Consider the following 13118-nt stretch of genomic DNA (forward strand, 5'->3'; position numbering starts at 1 on the left):
TACCAAAATTTGCACAATTACAAATAAATAAAAGGAATCGGTTGAGCCTGGTAGAGCTAAAAGTCAAAAATTGAACCAGTCTAATATATATATATATATATATATATATATATATATATATATATATATATATATATATATATATATATATATATATATATATATATATATATATATATATATATATATATATATATATATATATATATATATATATATATATATATATATATATATATATATATATATATATATATATATATAAAATATAAAAAGATATATATAGATTTCTTCAATAACATTAGAAGGTTTCAGGACGCGATAGTCATAAACTTTATTGATTGGCTTCTAGCGTCTGAATTTCACACTTAAAATTAACCATTGATGTCACACTTTTAAGTAGAGTTTTAGTGGGTAACATTTCCCGTTTCATCTGGTATTTCAGGGTGTTTGTGACGGGGGCTCCTTCGAGCACCTAAGGTCTTCAGTTGGACTACTCAAATAGAAAAAAATCCATATACAGCAAAATGAAAATCAAATTTCTTTACTTGCCACTAAAACAAAATTTTCTTCACATAATTAAACGCATAATTGAAAATATTGCAGATTACTATTCTGACCCCACCTTCTAGGTGAATACAACGTGATTGCTAGAAGTCAGATGAGACTAATAGGTACTCATATAAACATTTTTCGGATCAGCCAAGTGATACGGCAAGACGTACCCTAGCTTCCTCGAGAATTTCAAGGAAAAAACGTACACCCATGAGTTATATCAGCGTGCCTTCTATTTTTGAACAAAATGGAAGCCAAAACTTCTCCAATCTTCAAGATGGCCAAGACGTGAAACTAAGATAACGATTATGGAGCCTGAATCAGAAAACTGGATGCAGCGAAAGATAATTTAATAAGTCTAAAACTTTTTTTGTATAACACAGATATGTATTGTATAAGTCCAGATAGATAGTATAAACCCAATTAAAGTCAATATAGGTAGTTTAAAGCTAAGAACGACAATCAATTTTTTGAATAGAAAAGCTCACATTAGCTATATATTCAGAGGAATAGCGTAGACGGTTGAATGTCGTACAACATAGATTATTCATACAGATAATTCATGTGGGTTAAAGCATATTAGTAACCAGAGGTGTAGGAAAAGGTTTTAGGAAAACCCTTTCTTTTAAGTTAACACTTCCCTTCACAGAACCAGTGTGTCATGATTATACTACACAAAATAGTGATAAAAGATTTGTTTTTCCTGCAAATATAACAATTTATTTGATCTATCCACCACAAGTTGATCCAGTTTTGTCTTTTTGTTCCAGCTCACTTCACGAACCGTGGGGGGGGGGGATATTTTTTTTTTAATTTTTGCTCAGCTCACAATCCACTCTGTCGTTTTACCCGCTTACTTCACGAACCTAGCAGGAAAAAATATTGTTTTTGTTTTTATGCTCCGCCCACTAACCAATATGTCTCCACCTTGTTGTTTTTTCCGGCTCACTTCATGAACCTAGCGGGAAAAAGTATTGTTTTTGTTTTTATGCTCCGCCCACTAACCAATAAGTCTCCACCTTGTTGTTTTTTTCCGGCTCACTTCACGAACTCGGCGGGAATTTTTTTATTTTTTTCAAGCTTTTCATTTTTTCCTGCGGACTTCACACTTTTTATTTCCAACATTCACATGTAGATGGCGCGGCAGTAGAATATATTTTTTTCCTGCTCGTTTTTTTCCCGCCCGTTTGACCGAAGTGTAGTATGGGCCCCCCTAGGATAGGATCCGCCAGCTGGCTTCTTCTTATATTTTACTAATCCCTGTTGAAAACGACATACCCCCACTCGACCAATGTTGCCAAAATATTTGTTTTGTTTCGGTCGTATATTTGTTCTGATTAAAATATTCTATATTATTTACCAATTTCATGCTTCTGGAAAAATCAAAGATTTAGTCTTTATATCCGCATTCAAACGATCATAACGTCTCTTTCCATCGGAATACAGCAAAACAAAATAATATATATTCGTTGTTGGACATTACGAAAAATATCTTCATGCCTCTTCATTTTTGTAAGTTGTTTTCTGAGTCAAGCAACCTCTGCCACAAGAATAATCTTCTCTGTTCGGATTTATTTTAAATATTCTAAAACTACTTTTCTGCAAGGTTTAATTTTTGTTTTGGAGCAATGTATAGGTTTGTTCCAGTACTACATGTGATCGTTTTTGTAAAATTCAACTGTATTGATAATACCAAAGGAAGAACAAGAAGCGACTTGCGACTTTCCGCATTATTCCGCACATAGAACAGAATCCATGATAACCGCGCTACCTGATCTCTCGGGAACTTCAGTTCTGGATAATATGTTTGATTTCGATGTTATAGAAAGAAAGCGGTATCTCGAGAAAACAAAAAAATCAACACAGTTAACAATCGTCGTTTCATGTTTGATATAACAATATGACAACACTTCCAAGCAGCCCTTTAGTACTTTTAGTTTCCAAGCTGAATGTTTGCCTATGTCACTTTCGTCCAATCACGAGCTGGTTCAGAATTGGTTCAAAAATAGGGGACAGAGCTGGCGGATCCTATCCTAGGGGCCCCCCAAGACATTGCCAATTTATTGATTTTCATGTTTATGGTGTTTTGCTTCTGAGTGTATTTGAATTTGTTATTTTTAAAACAATTATGTTGTTGTGATAAGTAATTTTAATAAACGATTGCATAAATGAATATGAATATATAATTTCCAGTGATAGATTTGAAACGCATTTTTTACAACTTCAACAATGCCTTCTCTAAGACAAAAGGTAAGACGGCTGATGGGTGTGCAGAAGCATATTGATTAGTATTACAAATCGCAGAAGTAAATGACATTTTTATACATTTTTGTATTTGACATTTTCTGGACATTTTTCTACAGTAGTTTTCATAATTTCAATTTATTAGGTAGCGAAAAGAAAAAAAATTCCAGCACTGTGATAGACACCATAGAGAACAGTATGTAATTTTTTGCCAGAAACTTCAAATGCTTGTAGTCATAACTAATGCTGCCATCGAAAAAATCTTGTAATTTAACACATAATCGCACGGTAACCTGTTGGTTTTACCATTACTCTGGTCAAGACTAGTTACAGAGTTTCAGTGTAGCGATACGAGAACTGCCATAATACTTGTTAGATAAAAATGTACCTCTAAGGCGTTTTTGAACGTGTGCAGAGATGGTTGTTGCCAAGGTGCTTAGAGAATAAAAGTTCCTTGGTTGTTGTTTTGTTGTTAGTGGAAGCCTGTTCTACATTATGGCCTCTTCGATAAGCGCACTCTTTCTGCTGGGCTTTATGTGGTGTGGAATAATAAATTCTCGCATTCATTCCAACCGGCTACATTGTAGATGTTGGAGTATGTAGGTAGGAAGGGTTCATAGCTGCGCTTGTCTCATAAAGTAGCATATTCGGTTTTAGTAATTTGTCCAAATGCCATGCCCCAGAATGGTATTACGTGCTACGACAGTATTGTGGTTATCACTGGAAATTAGCAAAAATAGCGAAAAAACAAGATAGCGACAAGATTGCGAAACCGCCATTTTTAAGATTTAACCTTTTCTATTCCGCAAGGCTACAAAAATGTAATTTGAATTGATTTTTATATGAAGTGTTCGAGCGACTATTGCTCTTGAACCAAGGAAAAACTTAGGAGGATGCAAAAGAATCGAGTTAGGCATCAAAAAGGCACACTAAACAATAAATTAAATGGGTACCAAATATAGTAACAAATAATTTCCGATTTTCGCTCAACATGTAGTGAAGAGGTGAATAAATCCATGAACTGTCAATTCATGACCGTCCGATACCTGACCAACAGGGCCTATATATTGCTAGATGTTTGTTTTAAACTGGGCAGATGGAGGGGGGGGGGGGTATATTTTCAATTCTTTCGCTATTTTGAATTGATTCCGTCGCATGCTAATCTTTGATGAAAAGCACAATAGAACCTCTATGGCGAAAATTGTGGATAAACCATTCAGCAGCTTTAAAGCAGCGTCATCATGTTTGTTGTTCTGCTAACAAGCCGGGGTAGAACTCGATGCCACAGAAGGCGAGAAATGGAATTATCATCGATTGCACTAGTTCCAAACGTGTACGTTTCGACTGTACAGCACCAAAGCGTCCAGAAGTTTTAAGAGTGCCAAAAACTAGACACAACTTCCGTTTTAATTGGCAATCTATGTGAAGACCAAAGTTAATCAACTTCTTTGTTACGGGTATAACGTTATTTTAACGATTTACGAAAATCGTACCCGAGTTTCTGAAATTATGAATAATAAACCTCATATTCATGAAACTATTTCCGTTTTCAAGAAAACTAGGTCGGGTCAAAAAATACATGGCTTACATTCCTATGTTTGGTAGGGTTACTGTGGTAGTTTTTCTGACATGTTTTCTTTTTGTTATGATTCTTGTTCATACGGGGGGATACACTGCATTGACTAAAGGAGCCGACTGTTACACGACATTCATGATTCCAGGAGCTAGGTCACGATTTTCGGAATTTCTCACGTTATCGTGACATTTTATTCATAAGTTTACTATCAGATTTTTCTCCCTCCCAAAGGTTTAGGGGTTTGACGGTATTGCAAACATCATCAAGCATCAATTGCTTTAAGATGGGTATTGCATTACGCCTCGATAGTGGTGCATCAAGGAGACCGAGAGGGATTATGTGCCTTTTTTATGTTATATGATTCTTCATACTCTGCACCTGCGCATACCAACGCTAAACCACAGCACAGTGGGAGAAATCCGACCAAAAAGGCAATTAATTGGAAGCCGCTGAAAAAGTATGACAATATATACACCAAAACTTGCGGAATTTTTTAGGAAATAAAATGCAATAAGATTTGTTCACTGCACGCAACTGTGGCCGGTGATATGGAGCTTTGGAGATCCGGAACATTACCGGTTTTCATCAAATCTGAGGCCTAATTCAGAATCCGCTGGAAAAGCACAAAGAAATATACCCTTAAAGTTGTGGAAAACTCCAGCGATCAAGATGCAATCAAATTTGTTCACCGCACAACATTGTAACCGGAGATATGGGGCTTTGAAGATCCGGAACATTACCGGTTTTGATCAAATCTGAGGCCTAATTCAGAATCCGCTAAAAAAGTAATGTATACCCTGTAAGTAGGGGTTTGCCCACTACTCGGGTTCTTGTTTGCCCGGCGTACCCTTCTTTTCAGGGTGGCCTAGGTGCTCCTACCGGAATTTCGGATTTTCGTATAATGACAAACAAAAAGAGAAAAAACAAATAAATTCTAACTTTACCGTTTATTCTCCCGAAACTCTCCTCTGCTGGTCGTTCCTTACGGTCTGCTGCTGATGGCGGCGGGAAGGCGACGGTTTTTTTCCGACCGGCCGGGAACACAACGGCCGCGTTCGCCTTCTGGTGTCGTTAACTGCTCCGGCAGCGGTCCTTGGCTTTTAGCTAGGGAGGTGAGCTTGGCTCCTTTATTGAAACCTCCCTAGCGACGTTGGCGACGAATCGCCGGATCGTCTATTCGCCGTAAACGATCCCGGAAGTTACCGTAGTTAACTTCCCAGGGGGAACCTTTGTCCGCCCTGCTTCGTTCTCCTTGGCAATTAACTGTGGAGGAGAGCTTGGCTCGTTCGACTGATCCTCCACAGTGAGAACGGCACTGGTGTCACTTGGGTCCTTTTTATTTAGCCGGGGAAGCGAGTAGCCCCTTAGCGATTAGCTTCTCGTCTCGGCGACCCTACACCAGGACTTTTTTGTATGCCCGGACCACACACCGATACACTGACGGATTTCACTTACCGTCACACGCGCGCACTGAACTTTTGTTACGGTGGCGGGAAAATGTCCCGAAATAAGGAATTAATCTGGAACGTCTGTTCCTGGCTGTGGTCCGTCACTTTCTCACAACTCGATGGCCGCCTTCCTCACTCGACCCAAAACAAGCACCAAAAAAACGCACCGCCGCATAGCTGTCATCGCTATAGCACAGCATAGTCAGACCACTTTTGCAGCGAAAGGAGAGCGGTAACCTAACTAAACCCTATGCTATTTATTTACAAATACACAACAAAAATTACTACACCTATCTGGACTAATAACAACGTTCATGGACTATTATTTAAACGAAATTTACATCAAAAACATGAACGAGCATAATGAGCAGCGGTGAGTTATGTTGCAATAACAATACACTCTACGGAGAGAGTACGCACAAATAGGTATATTTCCACCCAGTGCTAAATTGTTACCCTGACGGGTTACAATCTCGCCCACACCGGGTGGAAAAAAATTGGCAACAATTTTTTCTAACCTAACACCTAACACCGATACAATAATAATACGTAATGAATAAATAAATAAATAAACAAAGAAAAACTAACTACACCTAATTATTTCTTCCGCAATTTATCAAAATTCTTCAAAAAAATAATCGACCGGATGTCCTCATTGGTGAAAAGTTTGTCTGTGTTTGGTCTGATAATACTGACAGCATACGCGAAGCGAGAGGCTATCAGCCATGGTCATTACTCGGTTATGGGTTGAACCCTAAATCCAATCCGAAAACAAGATCGGTAACGACTCGATATTCCTAAAATTCTGCAAGTGACATTGACAATTTCCAATGTTCCAACTTGCAGGGGAACGGTTGTCGGCATTATTTTGTTCGTTTTATCATCGACTGTCCAGAAATGTCATTCGTGTCCTTACGGTACCAGTACTACACACTTGTGTTGGGGTTTCTATCCAAATACATTCATACAATTGTCTCATTCATTCATCCTCAATCAGTGGCCTACTCGATCATTCACATTCCGATAATCACTTCGAATTTATACCAAAACTATTTTATCTGATCATTCACACATTCATTCACTCCTTCAATACGAATCTGCACTCATACATTCACACATACCATACCGCTTAACACGTCATCGTTTCTCCCATTCGCAGACATTCCGGGCAAAATGTTTGTATATTCGTCCCTTTTCGCCTCAAAACGCTTCGTACATGGCAAAAGAAACGTTTGAGAGGGACCAAAGAATGTCTTTCGCATAATTTAAAAATATCAAAATGATTTGCGGTGGAATCAAACGAACCATCCCAGGTTTAACCACAAACCCAAAATTATGCGAAATAAAATTTTATTATTCGATTCGAAATCGAAGACGCACGGCGCTTTTTAACCCACATCTTTCTAACACGCACACCACTCTGATTCGAATCGGGTTACACCTGCATGATGCAGAACCTTGGTGCGAACATCGGGAAAAATGTCAAAATCGATGATCCATTCGATATGATGAATGAATCATCAAAATTGTAAATAAACAAAACAGTTCGCGGAACTGGCGTTCGCAAATTGTTTATACTCGTGGTTTTTATTTCGTTTACTGTCGGTTTCTGAGTAGTGGGACCACTCACGCGATCGAGTTCTCCCCGGCGAAGAGGGGAAAGGTGTTTTTTTTATATAGTGACCCAAATAAGGAGAAATTTTATATAATTTAGTGCACCCGTAGGTGCGAGTGGTCCCCACAGAAAGGGGTTTTTGAAAAATTTTATGTTGCCGAACACGGCAGATGAATGATGTGTATGCATCCGGCGGTGAAAAGACGGTACGATAGGTTCGGTTAGGTTTTTGTTTCTGCCAAACACTGGTACTGGTTTGGTGAGAAAGTTTTCTTTGCCGTAACCGTCTCGACCGCCGGAGCAAAGCAAATTAGTGGATGCTTTGATTACCTCACGGCGCGAGTGGGGCGCAAAAGAATGTTTTGTTTTTGTTTGCCGAACACGGCAGGTAGTGTATTTAGATACGTCCGGTGCCCGGGAGAACGGCACGGTATAAGATGTGTTTTTAGTGGAGTATTCCACCCTACCGTAGTCGTCACCGGGGCCGGAGCATATATTTCGTGCGAGTGTTTGTTTACCACACTGCGTGAGTGTGGCTCTGAAAATTGCAAGAAGGTGTTGAAGAACCTTCTCGCGGCAGAGTTGGTCTTCCACAATAAAAATAGAGAAGACGGAGAAATGTTTATTGTTTTTTATTCGGACCAAAGTCCGTGTTGTTGCCGGAACTGACGGCTGCTTTTGGAAAACTCCCAAGTGAGTAATCCATATAAAAGCATACCGTCAGTCCACAGACGGCACGGAAAAGTTTTTTTATGCTGGTTTTAAGGAGATTTGCTGGCCAAACTCCGAGATTTTTACCTGCCATATCATCCAGCTCGTAGGAGGATACACCCTTTGTTGAGACAATTTTAGCCGGTAAGTATTGTGGTCCAAGTTTAGCATTGTAAGACTCGAGTGCATTCGACAACTTCATGTCTCGACGGTACACCATTTGTCCCGTTTCAAAAGGTTTGGAGAACTTTCGATGGCGCAAGTTATACTGATGTCGAATGCCCTCGCTAGCCTTTGCCAAATTCTTGGCCACAATCTCCTGGATTTTGTCTAACTGTTGGTGTCTTGTTTCTAGGTCACCCTCACCGGAAATCCTGCTGAACGGCAGATGCCATTTCACACCCGTGTATAATGAAATGAGGACTAAACCCAGTGGAGGAATGAACGGTAGTATTTAGGATGCGCTCCACATCGGTGATGTGGACATCCCAGTTGCGCTGCTCGGTTCGAGCATATGCCCGGATTGCGGTGTTTATCGAGCGATTTGGATTAGCCTGCGAATGATAGCAGGAGCTCAGCCAATGTTTGATGTTGGTTTCTTTTATGAATTGACTGAACTGCTTCCAGGTGAAAGTGGAGGCATTGTCGCTTAGCAGAATTTCCGGGCTACCATGGCGATTGAACCACTGTTCGCGCAGTATCGTACAGAGTGACGTACTAGCGATTTTGCGAACTGGGGTTAACATGATGTACTTGCTGAAGACATCGAGGACGACAAGCAAGTGTTGATTGCTACGTTTGCTTTTTGGAAGAGGACCAATGTAGTCCACAGAAACCATTCGCCATGGTGCATTAGTCGCACGCGATTGACCCATTTCGGGCTGGAGTGGGACGAAAGGAGCTTTGATTTCCTTGCACGTCCCACATTCTCGAATAAACTTTCGTACTTCCGATCCCATACGAGGCCAGTAATATCGCAACTGCACTTCGTGGATCGTTTTATCGTATCCCACGTGAAGCAAATTTTCGTGTGTACGTTGGATCAAATCTTGACGGAGCTCGGGTGCTGGGACAAGTTTCCAACTGAACCGCGAGTCGCACGGAACAACTTTCGAGTTTACATACTTGAAAAGTTGATCATTTTCTACTTTGAAGTCTGCATAATCGTCAGGATTTTGGATAACTTTGGACTTCATGGAACAGTACTAGTCTGAGGTGGACAAAGCTGAAACGGCTGCTTCGGCCCGGGATAACGCATCAGGAACGACATTGTCTTTGCCCCTTCCGGTGCTCAATAGACATGTCGTAGAGTTGTAATTCTTAACTCCAATGACTCAAACGTGAACTGGTTTTCCATTTAGTCTTCAGTATCCATGTAATCGCTGACGAATCAGTGACCAGTCGAAAATGATAACCTTCCAAGTAACCTCGGAAGTGTTCAACCGCCATTATCACCGCCAGACCTTCCTTCTCAGTTGCATGATAGTTCCTTTGGGGAGTGGTCAGTTTGTGCGAAAAGTAAGCAACTACTTTCTCACCCTCGGGATACTCCTGCACCAGAACAGCAGCGACTGCTACGTCACTAGCGTCTGTCTGAAGGATAAACTCTTTGGAGAAGTCTGGTGGGACTAAAACTGGAGGAGTGACTAGAAGTTCCTTAATTTTAAGAAACGCGAGTTCTGCCTCGGAGTTCCAAACTAAGCTCTTGGTTTTCGTTTTGAGCAGATCGGTCAAGGGAGCAGTGACCTCACTGAACCGATCAATGAAGCGGCGGTAATAACCGCACATACCGAGGAAACGACGTAGATTCGATACGGTAACCGGTCTCTGGCAGTCGAGAAGCGGTTGAATTTTGTCAGGATTGACCTTGAATCCGTCCCGATTCAACAAATAACCAAGAAACATAAGTTCGGGGACTCCAAAACGGGATTTTTCTAAATTGATGGTTAGGTTGGCTCTTGCTAGACAATCGGCCACTGCTTTGAGCAACTGTATGTGATGCTCGAACGTTTCGCTTACCACGATGATGTCATTTAGGTAGACGAAAACGTAAGGTTCCCATTTACCTCGTCCAAGAACCTGGTCTATCAGTCGCGCCAGAGTAGCGGGGCTGTTGACGAGACCAAATGGTAGACGAGTAAATTGGAACATATCCCTGCCGGGAACACTGAAAGCGGTATATTTGCGACTATCCTTGGCCAGGGGTACCTGGAGAAAGGCCTCCTTCAAGTCTATAGTAGACAGGTACTTCGCCTTGGGTAAGCCGCCCAATATTCGCCCAGGGTAGGGCAGAGGGTATGCATCTCGTACAGTACGCTCATTGAGAGGCCTAGCATCTAGACAAAGGCGAATTGAGTCGTCTGGTTTCGTGACCGCCACAATATTAAGCGACCAATCCGAATCAGACTCCTCGACAATTTCCATAGACCGCCATCGGTCAACTTCTTCCCAGACCTTAGACAGTTTCTTTGGGCTCATGTGATAAGGATATCGGCAAACAGGCGCCGCACCTTGAAATTCGTCTTTGATGATAATCCTGTGCTCTGTGAATGAGGTTGGGCTTAGCTTTCCGGGCTCTACTGCCTGGAAACACTTCTTTACTTCTTCTACGCGCCCTAACTGTTCCGAAGTGAGTATCGACTCACGCGGTACTTCATCTTCTTCGTCGTCTTCCGATTCCTGACCTGAGTTCAACAGAGCACAGTTTTGTATCTCAGGAGAAATCCCAAAGGCGCGCCAAAAGTCCATACCTAGAATGGAGTTGACGGTCAGATGCTCTACTACAAGAGTGACAAAGGTCCTGTCAAATTTTGAAAAGTATACGGGAGATACGCTTGTCCAATGATTGGTAAGGATTGACCATTTGCAGAACGTAGTTCGAATGGTCGTTCCAACCTTTTCAAGGGACTTTTCGAAAACTTTCGGTATAGCTTTTTAGTTGTAATTGTGGCGTTACTACCACTGTCGAGCAAGGCTTTGAAGGATTTGCCGTACACTGCGACAATTGCAAATGGACGGTTATCGAACGGGTCGTCAAGGACGATGGTTTCGACAGACAACGAATTATCATAGTCCTCATCACTAGCCGGTCGAAAACTGTCGTAAATCTAGGGATTAATTATTAGTTGTTCTTTGGAGGGCTGCTTTACTGCCAACTGCGACTTCAGTTGGTTCTGATCCCGTTTTTTAGGCAGTAAGGGCAACGAGAAACATCAAAACCTTTAAACCCACACACGATACAGAAGACCCGTTTTGGTTTCCGGCATTCCTCATATTCGTGTCCTTTGTCTCCATAATTGTAGTAGACGCCGGGAGGACGATGCTTTTCCACCAAATACTCCAGACACATTATAGGTTTTTGCGGTGGTTCGATTGGTTTTCGATTGTTTCCCTCGAGATTCTTGCCATCCTGATTCCCTTGCTGTTTCTTTTTCTGGTTGTCAGGAGGCTTGCTTGAATCAAGACCTGCCGCTTTGGCATTCTTGTTCCAAAACGTTTTGGATTTTGCGTTGCCGTTATTCTGTCCACCTCCCTTTTGGTTTTGATTATTTTGTTTTTGTTTGTTTTGTGGTGGATTATCAGAATAAGCAGCAACTTCCCGAGAAGAACCGAAAACTTTCTGATAAATCGGCGTCTTGGAGGCGTCGATCGATTTACCAAGACTCATCAATTCCGAGAGCGTGTTCACTGGCCTGAGAATAAGCATTTGTTTATAGTCGGGTTTCAGGTTCCGCCTGAGCACGTCGAGTTTTTCGCTCGGTGCCATTGAAACCGTCATAGCACGAAATATTTGTTCCATTTCCAGGAAATATTCCTGGAAAGATTCGTTACGCATCTGCCGGCGCTGAAGAGCCTTCATCTTGAGCGTAGCATCAAGTTCGGGATGTACAAAATTGACCTTGAGCTCGCAAACAAGATGGTTCCAGTTAAACAACCGGTTTTGCGCACGCATAGCCTGATACCAGGTCAAAGCATTGCCAGTGAACAAATGCATCGCAGAATTGAAAAGCTCGTCTTCGCACATTTGCTCACACGCAGCGTAACTCGCTACGGTGTCCAAGAATTCATTTAGTCCCGTTCCTTCATCAGTTCCAGCATACTTCCGAATTTTCCAATCAGCGACGCGTTGCGGGTTACGCGAGTTATTCCTTGGGGCTGCCATCGATCCGTTTCCCGCGTTGGTAGATATTGAAAAGTTCGGATAGGATGGTCCCGTCCGCTGTTTGGTCCATTCAGGAACGTGAGGCTGGTTCTGAGTTTGGTACGGGGCTATGAATCCGGTATTCTGTTTCGGTTTCTCGATTGGAAGTGATGGACATATATTTTGTTGACCCGAGAATCCTCGCTTCAACACAAATTGATCGGGACTGGGCGCCAGTGTTGGGCGAGGAATCTCTGGTTCATCAAATGAATCGGGTACGTCCATCAAACGCAAATCTTCCAGATCGGTCTGCAGATCCATCTCGGGAGAACTTTCCTTCTGATGTACTAATGCCCGAAGTTCACTGACGGATTCACGAAGTGAGACAACTTCTTGAACCGTTTTTCTTAAAACTGACGAAATTGTTGTCAGTGAAGCAATCCCCCCCATTAGCGTTTCAGTAGCTTTTGAAAAAGCATCAGACCCCTGAGACGCTAGGGCTCTATTATCGTCGGATTGCTGTCGCAATTGTCGAATCTCGTCCCTCATCTCGCACAAGACACGCAACAGGTCGCCTCCTACGAGCTGTTTAGAAAGAGATCCTTGGTTATCGGAAGGATTGGATCCCTGTGGAATTGCAGGTACGTCTGCACTCAGCAAATCTCCTAAAACTTCTCCATCCTCCCCTTCTTGGTTGTCGGGAGGAAGTGCTGCCTGTTCGTCACTGAAATGATTGGCATAAACTGCTAGAACTTCCTCCAGCAACCCCGAAATTTCCTGGTTGACCTCCCCTGCCGCACAATTTCGGATAACCTGGAGCTCAGATCC

The 13118-nt window shown here is 41.8% G+C and overlaps 1 protein-coding gene across 2 annotated transcripts in view; it reads left to right on the top strand.

Annotated features, from left to right (window-relative positions):
- Nucleotides 1-2607: 2607 nt before the first annotated feature.
- The window catches only part of LOC131689462 (PP2C-like domain-containing protein CG9801), a 342363-nt gene continuing 331852 nt past the window's right edge, over nucleotides 2608-13118 (top strand). For both annotated transcript variants that reach the window (XM_058974559.1, XM_058974560.1), the window contains exon 1: nucleotides 2608-2805. In XM_058974559.1, coding sequence (XP_058830542.1) covers nucleotides 2785-2805 — 21 coding nt within the window. In that variant the 5' untranslated portion in view covers nucleotides 2608-2784. The remainder of the gene's footprint in view (nucleotides 2806-13118) is intronic.

The sequence above is a fragment of the Topomyia yanbarensis genome, chromosome 3 (assembly GCF_030247195.1).
Source record: "Topomyia yanbarensis strain Yona2022 chromosome 3, ASM3024719v1, whole genome shotgun sequence".
Lineage (NCBI taxonomy): Eukaryota > Metazoa > Arthropoda > Insecta > Diptera > Culicidae > Topomyia > Topomyia yanbarensis.